General features: G+C 48.2%; 2 protein-coding genes across 16 annotated transcripts in view; both read left to right on the plus strand.

The window, feature by feature from the left end:
• epb41l2 (erythrocyte membrane protein band 4.1 like 2) overlaps window positions 1–14,544 on the plus strand; it is an 81,757-nt gene that overhangs the window by 59,922 nt on the left and 7,291 nt on the right. For 6 of the 15 annotated variants that reach the window (XM_031581108.1, XM_031581099.1, XM_031581103.2 and 3 more), the window contains exons 12-18: window positions 1,530–1,624; window positions 5,534–5,602; window positions 5,776–5,811; window positions 6,453–6,512; window positions 9,044–9,202; window positions 12,104–12,157; window positions 12,604–13,263. In XM_031581108.1, coding sequence (XP_031436968.1) covers window positions 1,530–1,624; window positions 5,534–5,602; window positions 5,776–5,811; window positions 6,453–6,512; window positions 9,044–9,202; window positions 12,104–12,157; window positions 12,604–13,263 — 1,133 coding nt within the window. The remainder of the gene's footprint in view (window positions 1–1,529; window positions 1,625–5,533; window positions 5,603–5,775; window positions 5,812–6,452; window positions 6,513–9,043; window positions 9,203–12,103; window positions 12,158–12,603; window positions 13,264–14,544) is intronic. The other 9 variants (XM_031581101.2, XM_031581102.2, XM_031581109.2 and 6 more) reach the window with 9 other exon arrangements.
• On the plus strand, window positions 3,539–5,376 carry LOC116223662 (band 4.1-like protein 3). Its single transcript, XM_031581113.2, has one exon. The coding sequence runs from the start codon at window positions 3,642–3,644 to the stop codon at window positions 4,392–4,394; it is 753 nt and encodes a 250-aa protein (XP_031436973.1). The 5' UTR covers window positions 3,539–3,641; the 3' UTR covers window positions 4,395–5,376.

The following is a 14,544-nucleotide window of genomic DNA, read 5'->3' on the forward strand; positions in this document are numbered from 1 at the left end:
TATGAGTAGGGAGTGTTGAGTTCAATTCCCTTTCGCTGATGCAGCATCGTTAACAGTGGGCACCTAAGGAGCATGTCTCACATAGAATTAGGTTGAAAGCCCTGGAGAAGGAGCCTGCGGTGATGATGATGAAGAAGAGTGGTGAAGGAAAATCTCCTTTTAACGTGAAGAGACTTGGACCACAGCTTGTCCTCCATCACAGGAAAAACCCGCTCATGCATGCTAGCACAGTTGCGTAGCGTAGCCTCATCATAGGTGTGTGTGTGTGTGTGTGTGTGTGTGTGTGTGTGTGTGTGTGTGTGTGTGTGTGTGTGTGTTTGTATGAATTTGTGGGCTCTCTCTGCCACCCACACACACACACACACACACACACGCTCCCATAGGAGTGTGTATGGAGAGAGGCACTGTGGGTGGTAAAGTGCTATCACTTTACACCCTGGGAGCCCAAAGCCGTAGTGGGCTGCTCTCCAGCCCCACGTTCTCACACCGCTCCCCTCCACAGCCATCCGGTCCAGCCCTAAATCACCACGTTCACGTTTCCCAAAGCCTCAGAGCAATCAGCGTGATTTTACAAATAGCAGGCTTGTATCCAGAAGGGCTGTGTGTGTGTGTGTGTGTGTGTGTGGGGGGGGGGGCCATGGCTGCAAGCTAAAACTTAAACCGAGCAGAGGTCAACATGCATAGCTTAGTGACAAAAGCATGGATCCAGTGATCCCCCTTCTGCATCCCCCATCTGGCAGTGGGTGGGGGTGGGGGTGGGGGTGTGTGTGTGTGTGTGTGTGTGTGTGCTGACGATCTGACCCCCTCTGGTGGCCAGTATGATGCTGTCTTTCTCATGAAGGCCTGAAGATCACATTGAAATGTGACGGCCTCTGAAAAACTGTGCGAGTGCAATTTATAAAGAGAGAGAGAGGCGATACTATATTCTGTTAGTAACACTCTCCTTTTCATCTCTCTCTCATCCATCTCTCTCTCTCTCTTCCTCCCTCCCTCTCTCTCTCTCTCTCTCTCTCTCTCTCTCTCTCTCTCTCTCTCCTTTTCATCTCTCTCTCTCTCTCTCTCCTTCTTATCTCTCTCTCCATATCTCTCTCTATCCCTCCCTCTCTCTCTCTCTCTCTCTCTCTCTCTCTCTCTCTCTCTCTCTCTCTCTCTCTCCTTTTCATCTCTCTCTCATCCATATCTCTATCTCTCACACACTCTCTCTCTCTCCCTCCCTCCCTCCCTCTCTCTCTCTCTCTCTCTCTCCTTCTCATCTCTCTCTCATCCATATCTCCATCTCTCACACACTCTCTCTCTCTCCCTCCCTCCCTCCCTCTCTCTCTCTCTCTCTCTCCTTCTCATCTCTCTCTCATCCATATCTCCATATCTCTCTCTCTCCCTCCCTCTCTCTCTCTCTCTCTCTCTCTCCTTTTCATCTCTCTCTCATCCATATCTCCATCTCTCACACTCTCTCTCTCTCCATCTCTCACACTCTCTCACACTCTCTCTCTCTCTCTCTCTCTCTCTCTCTCTCTCTCTCTCTCCCTCAGCTCCAGTGATAAGTGTGATAAGTGATGGGTCGGGCCCCGAAGGTGGGAAGGAGAACGGTCGAGACCCCGCCCTGGAGCTTTCTTCGGACTCCAAGGTGAGCTGAGCATTCACCACCCACCCTCCATCCTTTCTTTTATCTTGCCTCCATCTTTCTATGATGTTATGTCCTCATCCCATGTTCTCAGTCTGTTTTCAGTCTTCATAATCTCAACAGGAAAATACCAGGTGTGAGCATTCGTCCCCCTTATTCATTTTGTTCAGGCTGTTGTTCAACTGAATTTTTTTGGTTTGAATTTTAATCTTCAGTTGTAACTCATAACCCACCCCACCCTTTTATTTAAATCCAGTGTTATATGGTGATTTTTATTTTTGTTTGTTTTTTGCTTTCATTTATTTTTTTATGTTTTTTTTTTTTATTTTTAAACTATGAACTGACCCCCCCCCCCCCCCCTAATGCTGCTCGTGTAGCTCTCACCCTCTCCTCCACTCCCCTGTCCTTGTTTCAAGTTTCCAGTCATGAAATGTCTGTACTGTATCTCCGGAAAATGCCGGCCTTTCATGAAGCCCCGTCTATTCTCCGAGCCCTTGTCACGGCCCCCGTATTATGGAGCACAGGACTGAATCCAATTAGGACGGGGCTCTGGGAGCAGAGCGGAGAGGAGAGGAGAGAACATGACTTCTCTTCTGTTCCCTCTTGGTCCCTTCGCTCATACAGGCCGCTTAAGACACAACGTTGACATTTGCTGGCTATTGGAGAATGAAAGAATGCATTCAGCATCCCCGACAATGTGGCCATGAAAGAATGCATTCAGCGTTATTGGCCATTATGTAACCTTGAGCAAGGGAGATGGAGCAGAGAGGAGAGGAGAGGCTAGGCTAGTGGGGGAGGATGGGGTTGCATCCTTTTGTCAAATAAACGGAAACGTGGGAATCACATAGACGGCAGTCATGGTTCGCGAGAAGGGTGGGTTGAGGGTTGAGATGGTTCTGGTGAGGAGGAACAGGAGTCCCCCTGCCAGCAGCTGTCTCAAAATGACAGGAAGGTAGGAGGGCTCTGGGGGTTTAAGGGAGTCACAGAGAGGACACGCTCCCACTCTCTGGACCCTCTCTTCTGCCTGTTAGTATATATATATATATAGAGAGAGAGAGAGAGAGAGAGAGAGAGAGAGAGAGAGAGAGAGAGAGAGAGAGAGAGAGAGAGAGAGAGAGAGAGAGAGAGAGAGAGAGAGAGCACAAGGGAAGGAGATTGGATGGAAAAAGAGCGGGATAGATAGATAGAGAAGGAAATGGTTAGTTGGAAAGCAGGACAGGAGGGTAGAGAATGGGTGTAGGAAAGAAGGGAAGAGAGTCGCAACGTTTATTTGTGTTTAGCCCTTAACGACAAGATGTTTGGGGTTATTCTCTCACGGGTTCACTTCTGTTCTGTTCTTTCTGTTGACACCACCATCTCTGTAAAGATGTAAAGGTATATTATGCCTCTTTGTATCAGCTGTGTAGTGATTAACAAGCCATGTGGTAGGATGTTTGTTTAACCCCACCCCCCCCTCCCCCAAATCCTTTTTCCTCTTCTTATCCTCACTGTGGGACCCTTCCTGTGTCTCTGTTTTACCCCCCCCCCCCTCCCGCCCGCCCCCACCCCCAATACCTCTCTACCCCTCCCCCTCCCCCTCCCCCTCCTCCTCCACGTTTTCTCTCTTCTGCACTTCACTCCGGTCCTGCTCTCTGTCTCACTGACTAATGGTTTGTTTCTCTCTCCCTTTTTTTTTCCTTCCCCTGCGCACTCCTTCTCCCCTTCCCTACGACCTTTGGTTTGCCATGCATTATTATCTCTCTCTCTCTCTCTCTCTCTCTCTCTCTCTCTCTCTCTCTCTCTTATTATCTTTTCACTCAACCCGTTATGGTTGTCTTGGCTTTGTTTACACCTACTTTCATTTGCACTGTTTTTTTTTTTTTTTTTCGATCCTCACTATGTCTTTCCTGCACGCCGGGTGTGGTGTTGTTCTTTTGTTTTGTTTTGTTTTCTTTTGTTGAATGAATTGTTCCTTTTTTCTGGGTGGGGTGGGATGGGTTGATGTCACACCCAAACCCCTGTGTGTCCCCAGTCCCTCTTCATGTTCCCCTTCTCGCCCTCCTCCTCCTCCACCCTCTCCTCCATGGCCCCCACCCTGGACACCATATCCGAGTTGGACATCCTGTCCGACATCTCGGAGGACGATCCGTTCTCCTGGACAGGCGGGGAGCAGCCGGACGGGGACGAGCCCTCTCGCCCCGCAGCCTTTTCGGACCGCGACCCCAGCCCTGCCACTGTCCCCACCGGCCCCAACGCCTCCGCCTCTCCTGCTCTTCTTCCTCCCACCCCTCCTTCTTCTCTCTCCTCCTCCTCCTCCTCCTCCTCCTCCTCCACCTCCTCCTCCCCGGGCTGCGAGTGCTGCGTCGAGTCCCCGGACGGCACCCCCTCCGACGGCGAGGCGCAGCAGCATCAGCAGCATCAGCAGCCCCAGCCTCCCCGCTCCAGCTTCTCCCTGCTGGCCGCCTGCAATGGCCTGCGGCTGCCCTCGCTCCTGGACGAGGACGGTTACCTGTGTTTCCCCAGCCTCCCCGAGGAGTCGCTGGCGGCCGTGCTGCCCGCCGGCCTCCAGCGCCACCTGCCCCTCTCCTCGCCCTCCCTCGTGCCGTCCTTCCTGGTCATCTTCGCCGTGCTGCTCTCCGCCTCGCAGTCCCTGGCCTTCGCCCTGCTCCTGGCGCTGCCCCTGGCGCTCGCCCTCTGCTACCTGGAGGCCCGGGCCTCGTCCCGCCTGCTGCCTCCCCAGGCGCAGTGCACCCAGCTGGGCTCGCCGGAGGAGTTATGTGACCCTGCTGCTTAAAGAAAGCCGCTGCCCCACCTTCCGCCACCAACCACCCACTCCCAATTCTCGTTTCCCTCCCCCTACAAAAAAAAGCCTTTGCACACTCCCACCAGTGCCACCTTGCAGTGTGTGTGTGTGTGTGTGTGTTACCTCCAGTCCTGCACCCACCCACCCACCCAACCTCCCTTCTGCTGTCTCGGTGTCTGCTGTCCCCCACCTTCTCCCTCTGCCCCACTCCTCTGCCCATACTTTCTGTGTATCTGTTAACTGTTAGCGATGCCCTGTTGAGCTTGTTCTTGGGGAGGAAAAACTTCCGTATTGGTGTTTGCAATCCCAACAAATCCAGTAGCGCTATGGTAACGCCAGTGGGTAATTTAGGCTCCGTCTTGCCAATAGTTGCTTTTTTTTTTTCTCTCTCTCAAATCTTTTAAACCTTTTGTTTCCCACTCAAGCCCTTCTATTTGCTCACCTTTCAGGCCTAATAGGAATCCAAGTATTTGTGTAGCAAGATGCTGCTTTGAGAGATTTAGCCTATAAGTCTTGTGTGAAAATCTCTTGTACTGTGCGGATAAGCCACAAACAAGCGACTATGCCAATGCCTTTTAAATGCGCTTAATATAAGACACAAAATCCCTAAATTTCAAAGACCTCGATTTGTGCCACAATGCCCAAGTGTGCCGTCTATTTCTACCCCAAGGACTCCTTTGTAATATGAAGATGAACTTCAGGTCTTTTTATACTGTAACATAGAAATTTAATCCATTTTAATATATCAGTGATAAAAAGAGAACCCACCTTCATGTACACAGAAAAAAAAAAAAAAATCAAACCAGTAACCCCTGGACCGCTTGGTGTTCTGAGAAGAGCATGCGCATTTCCTCATAACCCCCTCCCCCCACCCACCCTCATGCCTCCGATTGGCCAGCCTCAGAGCGGAGGAGGGACCTTCCCCTCATGACATCATGACACCATCTGATATGTTTGTTAGTGTGTGTGTGAGGGAGTGAGTTTGCATTTGGGAATGAGGGGCGGGGGGGGCCCCCCCCCCCCCCCCCCCTCCCTACATCATCCATATCACCTCTTCTTCCACACCCATCCTCCCACTCCTCCCCTTTTCAAATGCTACTTCAACCGTCCCCGTCACGGCGCCCGTATAGGAAGACGAGGAGCCCAGTGATGGAGCTGCTGCCGCCGCAACCACGGCCGCCGCTTCCAACTCCGCCGAGGTCTGTGAGGGTGCCACGCGCCACCGATCCCATCATACCTTGCAGCGTTCAGTCGCTAAATACATGTGTTTGTGTGTGAGCTCTCTTGATGGGGAGCTTTGAGTATAACCCTTCTGAACTAACCTATCCTTTCCTCTCCACACCCCTCGATTCCCCTCTCGCTGTCCGAACAGGAGGATGCAGATGAGTCGGAGGCCACCTTGAGAAAGGTTGACACAAGTGTTTTTGCGTTCGCTTGCTCGTTAATTAGCTTCGTTCAGTGGCTTTTTCGTGTCGTTTTTTTTCTTTCTTTTGTTTCAATTCTTGTAGATCCTGGGGTTCCCTTGTCTGTCGGTGTTCTGCTCATCCTGAATTATTTCTTTTTTTTCTGTTGTTTGGTGGGGGGGGGGGGGCACAGTAGAATCATACTGTTTGCCTCAAATCTCTGTTGGAGTTAATTTGTGTAATTGTGTGTTGATTTGGTGGATTCATTTGAGTGTGTGTGGTGCTGTTTTCTTGTGATCACTTTTCATTTGGTGATCTGAATCAAGGGACGCAATGCACAGGTGACAGAGGAAATCGTCCAATCAGTATTGGCAGAACAACCTCCGCAGCCATACAGCCTGCTAATATGAGGCATTGTCTTTCATCAGGGGTGTACGAATAATTTGACGTTGTGATCTACCCTCTAATTGACTCCAGCTCTGCTAGTGCTTGTGTCCCTGATTTCATTGATGCTTTTCCCACAATAGTTGGGTCTGTTTCACATGCACATGTTTTCAGTGGCATTTTTGGTTTCCCTTTTGCAAATGTCTCTTGTCTTCCCCCCCCCCCCCCCCTTTTTTCCATTTGTTTTGTTTGAACTCTACAGAGCAAGTTGAGAGTGCAGGGGGAAAATATTTATGTCAGACATAGCAATTTAATGTTGGAGGTTGGTATGACCGCGACTTAAGAAATCAACCTCTCTTGACCTTCTCCTGGCTACTATCCTGGGCTGCCTGCCTCTCACTATCAGACTCTGTGTGTGTGATTGCATGACTGTGTGTGTGTGTGTGTGTGTGTGTGTGTACATGTCTATGCATTAAACTTGCATGATCTGAATGTGGGAACGGGTGCATGTTTGCCTAGGCAACATTTGATTGGTTGAGAGAAGGTGGCCACAGTGGTTGCTAGTGGCCACCCTCTTTCACTCATGCACCCGCTAAAGTGGTTTACCAAAGCAATTGTTGGGATGGGTGAGGAGTTTGTTTGTTTGTTTTGTTTATTGTAAAAAAAAAAAAAAAAAAAAACATTTTTGGAATCCTTTAACAACACTAATACCATTTTCCCATAACCAGACAGGGATGTTTTCTGCTTTTGGTTGCTGTGGTGATTTTTAATTGACATCTTTACTTATGTATGTTTGTTTGTTTTATAACAAACTAAAATCTCACCCAGAGTGTACTCTAATGTCACTGGGGAATGGAAAGACGTGGAGCTGTCGGTGAACCCATGCAGAGTCTTTATGACGGAACTACTCCATTACAGAGATCTGCACTAGAAAATGAGCTCAGCACAAGTCCTTTAAAATAATGCTCTGGCCTGGTAACAGATTTACTTGTGAGGAAAGGCAGCTGTTTTGTTTTCAGATAATTTTTTTTTTACAATTCATCATTGTCTGCATCATGTTGAAAGCAAAAATTGTACTATATGGAACCCTGAGAGGTCAGTGAGACTATGCAATGTAGGGAAACTGTACATACGGATAAACTTGTGTACATCATATAGGTCCATACATCCCTTGACTCTGAACCAGAGGCCTCATTTTAAGTATTGGACTTCCTTGTATGGCGGGCGTCCGTGGAGTTTCTCTGCTACCACAGACTGTGCCAAGCCTCTGACTGTAACCCCTTAGACTTTCATATCTTCCCAGTCTAATGTCTGAAACCTAAAGCTGAGAACCAGAGGGCACACCCCCGTATCATGACCACTGCAGAGGGCCTCTTCACTGACAGCTCGACGTCTTTGATGTGTGCGGGGGGCTGGAGGGTGGGAATGCTACAGTTCAACAAGAGCTAAAGCCTTAATGGCAAAACACACCCAGTGACACTTTACAGCTGTTTGAAGACAAAGGAGCTGTGATTGAGCTTGTTTCTTGCCCTAGATTTTAGTTTGAAGAGCTATTTTATATTATTATTGTTGTTGTTGTTGTTGTGATTCTGCTGCAGGTAGACTAGTGCGTGATGGGAGGAAACTTTGCAGCAATGTCATACCTAAAGTTTAACTGTCAGTTTACGACATCAATTCCTAAAGAAGTTTTTTTTTTTTTGCGGCTGCATATATCCAAGTGTAAGCAAAATGAATGGGAAAAGTTATCTAGAATGTGGCTCAACGTCAATGTTTTATACGCTCAAGATATATATCTAAATCAAGTTGCAGAAGAAATCTTTACAGCAAATAAGGAACGTGCCTCTTTTTATGAAGGTTTTTCAAGACCTATTCTGGGTACATGGCAAGCATTTGTCTTTCAACATCTTGAAAGTGTTTTGGGTGTGTGTTTCCTTTAAGCCTTGTTAAGAAAGCCTCACTTTATTGATGTCCTGGTGGTGCAAGTTAATTGAGGTGCACAGCAACCTCAGGAATTCAGTCAAAGTGTTGAGTTGGATACTTACATGCAGTAGTAGATTGAAACGATGACGAATGTTGTTGTTGTTGTTGAAAAGAAAGCCTAGCATTGGATGGTAAGACATGAATGCAACTACTAAGATTCATTCATTAACACTAATTTATAATTCAGGTCTGAGACGATTCAACATTTACAATACACCTTCTTACATGTCCTGTAACTCATTTCTTCAAAGTGCATATAGAGCTGCAACGTTCTCATAAACCAGTCCTGTGACATGATTATTTTACATACAAGTAATGAAAGTTAGTTGCATTAGTTTTGTCTGGCTCCTGGAGCTGTCTTTGTTGTTTGGCGCCGTCAGAGAGCGTTAATCTGCAGCGTACACCTCTATGCACTCTGTGGTTGTACCCGGCAGAGGTCACGGATGGAGGCCCCAGTTGGCTTTAATTGGATCCCAGGCCCATTAATAAGATTACATGGGCGATGTGAATGTGCGTGACCGATTGATTCACACGGTACCCCATCTCCCCCCCGTGGTAGATGGTGGGGAGGCTCTCTTAATTGGCAAGAGTTATGGCACCACCTGCTGTGCTTGTGTGGAATCATTTTGGCAAGACACCACAAAAACGGGCATCAAGTGAGGCTTGACTGTGTCTTTTATTTCATGTTGGTGAGGGGGAGGGGGGGGGGGGTATTGGGGTTTATTGTCATGTTTTACAAACTAATGCACTTATTGTTGGTGTGTGTGTGTCCTTCCTCCTCCCTCTTACATCCCTCTTTCCTCCCCAATCCTCTTGCATCCTGGCTTCGGATGGGGCTTCTTTTTTTTTTTTGTCTGTCGGGGCTTGCCGTAGGACCTGGATAAGACCCAGGACGATGTTTTGAAACATCAGGCTAGCATTAGCGAGTTAAAGCGCAGCTTTATGGAAGCCACCCCCGAGCCGCGCCCCAGTCAGTGGGACAAGCGGCTCACCGCCAGTCCCGCCACCAGCCTGCGCCTGCAGGCCCAAGGGGTACGTCTGCCGCGCCCGCTTCTCTCCGACCTCTGACCTCCACTTGACCCTGTGACCCCCGGCCTGCCTGCCTGCCTACCTACCCTGCACTCTGCCCCTGTGCTCTTCCCACCTCTCGGGTTCCTTCCTTCCTGCCTGGCTGCTCTGTGCCACCCTCCCTGGATCCCTGTCCTCGGTCTGGGCGCACCAATCACACAGGGCCATGTTCTGAAACAAGATGTGCCAATTGGGCTGAAATTGTGCCTCCTGAGGGCTACGAGCCATAGGGGCCAAAAAAAAAGATTGTCTTGTGCTAGAACATCGTCAGAAAAACCTGGAGTTCACCACATGATCTCTTGGGTTCAGAATGAAGGTGTATCATCCGAAACCAAAAAAAGAAAAACAAGCAAATTGTTCCTTGTACATTGTTACTGTTCCTGGCCATTTTAGTTTCTCTGATGTGCTCTGATTTCTGTTTCTTTTCTTTTCTTTTCTTTTCTTTTCTTTTCTTCACATTCTACTCTGTGGCAGCTGGGATCTTTCTGTTGAAGGAAGCATAAGGCATAAGCAAGTCTCATCTCATTTGAGATGGTGTCTACCAACCTATTGTTTACTCGGTCAGACTAACCTGTGCCAGATGCCAGATGCCAGAGCCCACGTCACTGGAACAGCACAACTGTTTCAGTCTATTGGTCCCTAATTGGATTTAAAGATTGTATTTTACCCATAATCCCAGCTGTCACATGATTGCCTGGCAGCGGCCTTTCTACATCGGTCACAAAGCTATTCTTCTCTCTCGGCCAATAGCAGGGCTGCATTCTGATCGCTCAGCCAATTACGTGGCTGCATTCTGATCACGTTACCTTTCCACGCATGCAAACACCACTTTGATCTTGTGTACTGTACTGCTTGTGTCTACTGTGCTATACCTGAAGGAATCTGCTTCAATGGTCCAGGGTTCTTCACTTCACTTCTCTTGTGCAGAGCTCTAGTCTTCATTGTGATCTTTGTTACGCTTCCTCTCCACAATCCTTTGTTTTTCTGCGCTGACTATTCCATTTATGCCGTTATGTTGTTTTTTTTTTCTGTTGGTTCTTTTACCATTTGCTAAATTTCCTGGTCTCACCAGTTTGGTTTCAAATGGTCTCACTGCACATGTGCTTTTTTATTTCTGTGACCTTTCGAGACACTCGCCTTTGGTGACCCCTGTGGTATTTTTTGTTTGTTTTCCTGTATTATTGAATGTTTGTTTCTGTTTCAAACTCAAACCCCTCGGTTCTGGCAACACTGAATGCTTCACACATTCATTTTCAGGTGTGTGCTTGCCAGAACTTTCCACCCACTCTTTCAGCTCTGTGGTGTTTCTTCATCCAAATATTCTGTCATTCTTTATTCTCTTATTTTCTTGTGGCTTTGTCTTGTTGTGTGATGTGCTGCGTACTCCTCTCTTAAGGTGCTGGCCCGAGACTCTGGACATGAAAAGCGTGTCAGTGGCATGTCTGACAAACACAGCCTTTTTACATTGTCTTGAGTTTTCTTTTTTTCTTTCTTTCTTTCCCAGAATGCTTTTATCTGTATTTCACGCTGAAAGCTGCCTGACAGACACACTTTGTTAGCTCTGTGTGTGGTTGTGTAGCCCACCCTGCTAGTCTTTCTAGAAAAGTCTCTGTTTTTAATGCAGTCATAGATTGCTTGTATAGTGCACTTGTAGTGTCCTTTTGAATTGAGCACTCTCTCTCTCTCTCTCTTTCTTGTCTTTCAGTCTCTCTGTAGGTTTTGTTTTTTTCTGTTTCTGCTCTTTTTTTGTCTGACATTTTCTCTCTTTTCCTCTGTCGTTCTCTTACCTGTGTAGAGCTTAGAAGAGGAGCTTACCTCCCTTTTTATGAGTAAGGCCAGCTTCTCCCTAGGCCTGGTTGCTTCTTGCACTACCACAACCGGAGCAGCAGAGGGCACTCTAGTCGCTGTGCCCGTACGCCGGCGCTCTGAAGAGGTGCTTCCTTAGTCAGACCCCTCTTTCTGTCTCGTTTTTATTTTCTTAATCTTTATTTTTTTCTCCTTCCATGCAACAACTAATGGCTTGACTCGCTGATCTGCTGCTTTCATGACCCATCTATGACTCATAACTAAAAAAAACAAAAAACAAGTTCATGTCCAGTCCAGGCCACCGTAGATAGGCATCATGATAGACATCATGGTAAATTTGGCCTGACAGCCAACACTGAAGCACTCATACGACACATTAGACTCGCCTAAGGTCACTTACACATCCCCTGATTGCAATCTACTCAGAGAGCAATTGCAAAATTGTATTTACTCGAATGGCCAATGATAAGCACATGTTGTTGGTTGGCTGCATTACACAGAACAGTATGGATTAAATTATAATGATTTTAAATAACAGAATTCATAATGTTATGAATCTGAAAAGATTGCTCTCTAAAGAGAAGTGTGGTCATTCCACTGTTACAGCCAGAGAATACCTGTTATTCTCCTAGCCTTCTTCTCGATGTAAACGTTTCAGTGTTCATGTAGGTTGTGTACTATAGCCCTGCTGGACTGTGTAAGTGAGACTGGCCATAAACTTTGAGCGCACAAATCCGTGGTTTTCTAAGGTTATTCTCTCATCCCATTCCTCATGCTTGTGGCAGTTGCCTGCTGCTTGTTGGCTTCTCTGTCTGCAGTACTGTAGCACGGTAGAGGCCTGTCTCTCTTACTCTGAGGCTTAGAGAGAGAGAGAGAGATGGGGGCGGTGTGGAGGTCATGAACACCACACTATCCCCATCCTCCTCCTCCTAAGACTCAGAGGGTGCACCTCCACAGTGGTACAGTAATGTTACAACCTTTCCCTCTTCTCCTTTTTTTTAACCCTGACCGGCATTGCCCTGACCGTGGTTTCTATGGTTACCTTTTTATGTCCCACAGAAATCCCCGCCCCGAATGGAGACCTTCCTCCCAGAGAGCAAAGACGTCGTCAAGGTGGTCTCCAGCCCCCTGTTCTAACCCCCCTTCCACCCTCAAACATCACCACCACCTAACAAAACAGCTTTTTCTCCCATTTTTTTCCCATTTCAGTCATCCTCTCCCATCCAGAAACTTCCATATCTCCATCTCTCACACTCTCTCTCTCTCTGTCTCTCTCTCTCTCATTCTCTCCATCAAATGCGACCTGGAGAAGGTCGGCCCATGGTCATTCCACGTCGCTTCTTCCAAAATCATGTTGTGGTCATCCATTTTTGTCTTGCCCTCATGTGTTTTTTTGCTTGTAATTTTATGTTAATGTGTGTGTAAAAGTTTCTTGTCTTGGTGTTTTTGTTTCCTTGTTTTTCTTTGGTTGTGTGGTTGTGTCATCTTTTATGTTCTTTTTGTTTTTGTCTCTTTGTGTTTCTGTCCCATCCCTGCCCTCCTTCCGATGTCTGGTGTAGAGTGCAGACGACAAACAGAAATCAGAGGCTGTCGCCGCGGCGACCGCTGCACAGCCCGTGGTTGAGATAGAGGAGACGGTAATCGTCGAGGAGGTCAGGAAAACCCCCAAACCGGCGGCGGCGGCATCCGAGGTCCTGGAAGTGCAAGCCGTGGCCAGCCAGGAGCCCCAGGAGGCAGCCAAGGTGGCTGTAGAGGAGAAGAAGCCCGCCATAGAAGCTAGCATCTCCTCGGACAGCGAGAGCGAAGAGGAGGCCGAGTACCACCCGCAGACCACCAGCGTCTCCGTGGAGCAGATCAAGGAGGAGCCCGAGGAGGAGCAGGAAGAGGCCGAGCTTAACAAGCAAGAGCCCAGCCCAGAGCCTGAGCCAATCGCTGTCGCTGAACCCGAGATCGCCCCCGCCCCTGTCCCTGTCCAGCCGGTTGTTGAAGACGGCACCCCCAACGCCAAAGAAGAAGCTCAGCCGGTGGTGGACGTGGTGGATGACGGGATAGTGGAAGAAGAGATGATGTTGACCCCGGACGAGGCTCCCAACGGCTATTCGGCGGAAGACATGCAGGGCCTGGGCTCACTGGAGGAGGAAGAGCAGGAGCCGCGGATGAACGGAGACGCGTCTCACGTGGAGACTGAGCACCTCCCGCAGGTTATTTGTTGCTCTGAGGTAATTCTTTGGGGGGTGTCCCCCCTCTCTGCCCGCTAGCCCTCCCTGTGCTCCTGGAAGCTTCGAGTTTACGCTGGGACACGCCGCCAAAACAAACAACAACAAAACGCTCCTCTACCTCTCCAGCATTCTTCCTCTTCCTCATCCCTTCCTTCCCATCCTCTGCGTCCACACACACACACACATACACACTCTATTCACACACATTTTCACCAATTGCAACCTTCCAATCCTACCTGCTCAGCAACCTTTAGGTGGAAGATACTCCTGTAAGCATGAAACGGGACAAAGATGTGGCTACTGCCACTACCCTGTTTTTTTTCCTGTTATCTTTTCTTCACTGAAATATTATAGCGAACCTTCGCACGAAGTTAAAAGTAAAGCGTTAAAATTAATACGGGAAGACTTCTACTACGCCTTCTGCTGCTGTTGTTGCTGTGGTTTCTGGCTGCATCTCTCCAAACTCAACGTAGCACTGCAGAGCCGTCAAGGCTGAGTCTGTAGCTCCTCTCCCCATTTCCCCTTCAGCCAACCTTCTGCCTAGCCTCTACAACTCCCCCCCATCAATCGATCAGCCACCTCATTCCATCTTTCCATCACATCTCCATTGGTGCTTTTTGGCCTTCGTTTCTTTATATTCTTTTTTGCTGTTCACTGGTGTGTCCTCTCCATATACATGCCAAGACATATATACCTATACGTACATACATAAACATGCACCCTGGTGATGGTCAGACTACGATGTGTGTGGTATGCCACCTCTCCCTTCCCCTTGGTATCCCCCTGTGGTGTGCGATCGCACCGGCTTGATTGGCATTAGGTGTTGCATGGAGACGAAACAACTGCATGTCCGTGTGTTCTGCGTTTCCAGCTTGTGTGTCTGCGTGTGTGCGTGTTGGCCATTATTGTGCTGGGAAAATTCATTCATTAGCAAAGTTTTTGCGGACGGGCCTAGCAGCTCATTGGCTGTTTTTACAGTGTTTCTCTTGTGTTTCTACATGGTCAAGTCCCCAATTACTTTCCCACCAATTGCTAATGCATGACTGCTGTGCTGTGCTGTGCTGTCCGGTGCTTGTTTGAACGCTGTAAAGATGAGGGGAAAAGAAACGAACCAAAAAGCATTTTCTCTCTCAGGACCTTAAGTGCTTAGCACGTCAATGCTTTGTTTATTTCTTGATCTTTCATTTCTTTACAGTTCGGTAGCATTTTGCATGTGTTCGTTTTGCATGTACAGTGCGGTAAAGACCAAAGACTTCTAGTTTGTAGTTGTGTGTTTTGGCT

Source organism: Clupea harengus, chromosome 15 (genome assembly GCF_900700415.2).
Source record: "Clupea harengus chromosome 15, Ch_v2.0.2, whole genome shotgun sequence".
NCBI classification, from domain to species: Eukaryota; Metazoa; Chordata; class Actinopteri; order Clupeiformes; family Clupeidae; genus Clupea; species Clupea harengus.

Bases quoted from the DNA above. Each gene is read 5' to 3' on its own strand.
- LOC116223662 (XM_031581113.2), top strand. From the start codon at position 3,642: ATGTTCCCCTTCTCGCCCTCCTCCTCCTCCACCCTCTCCTCCATGGCC.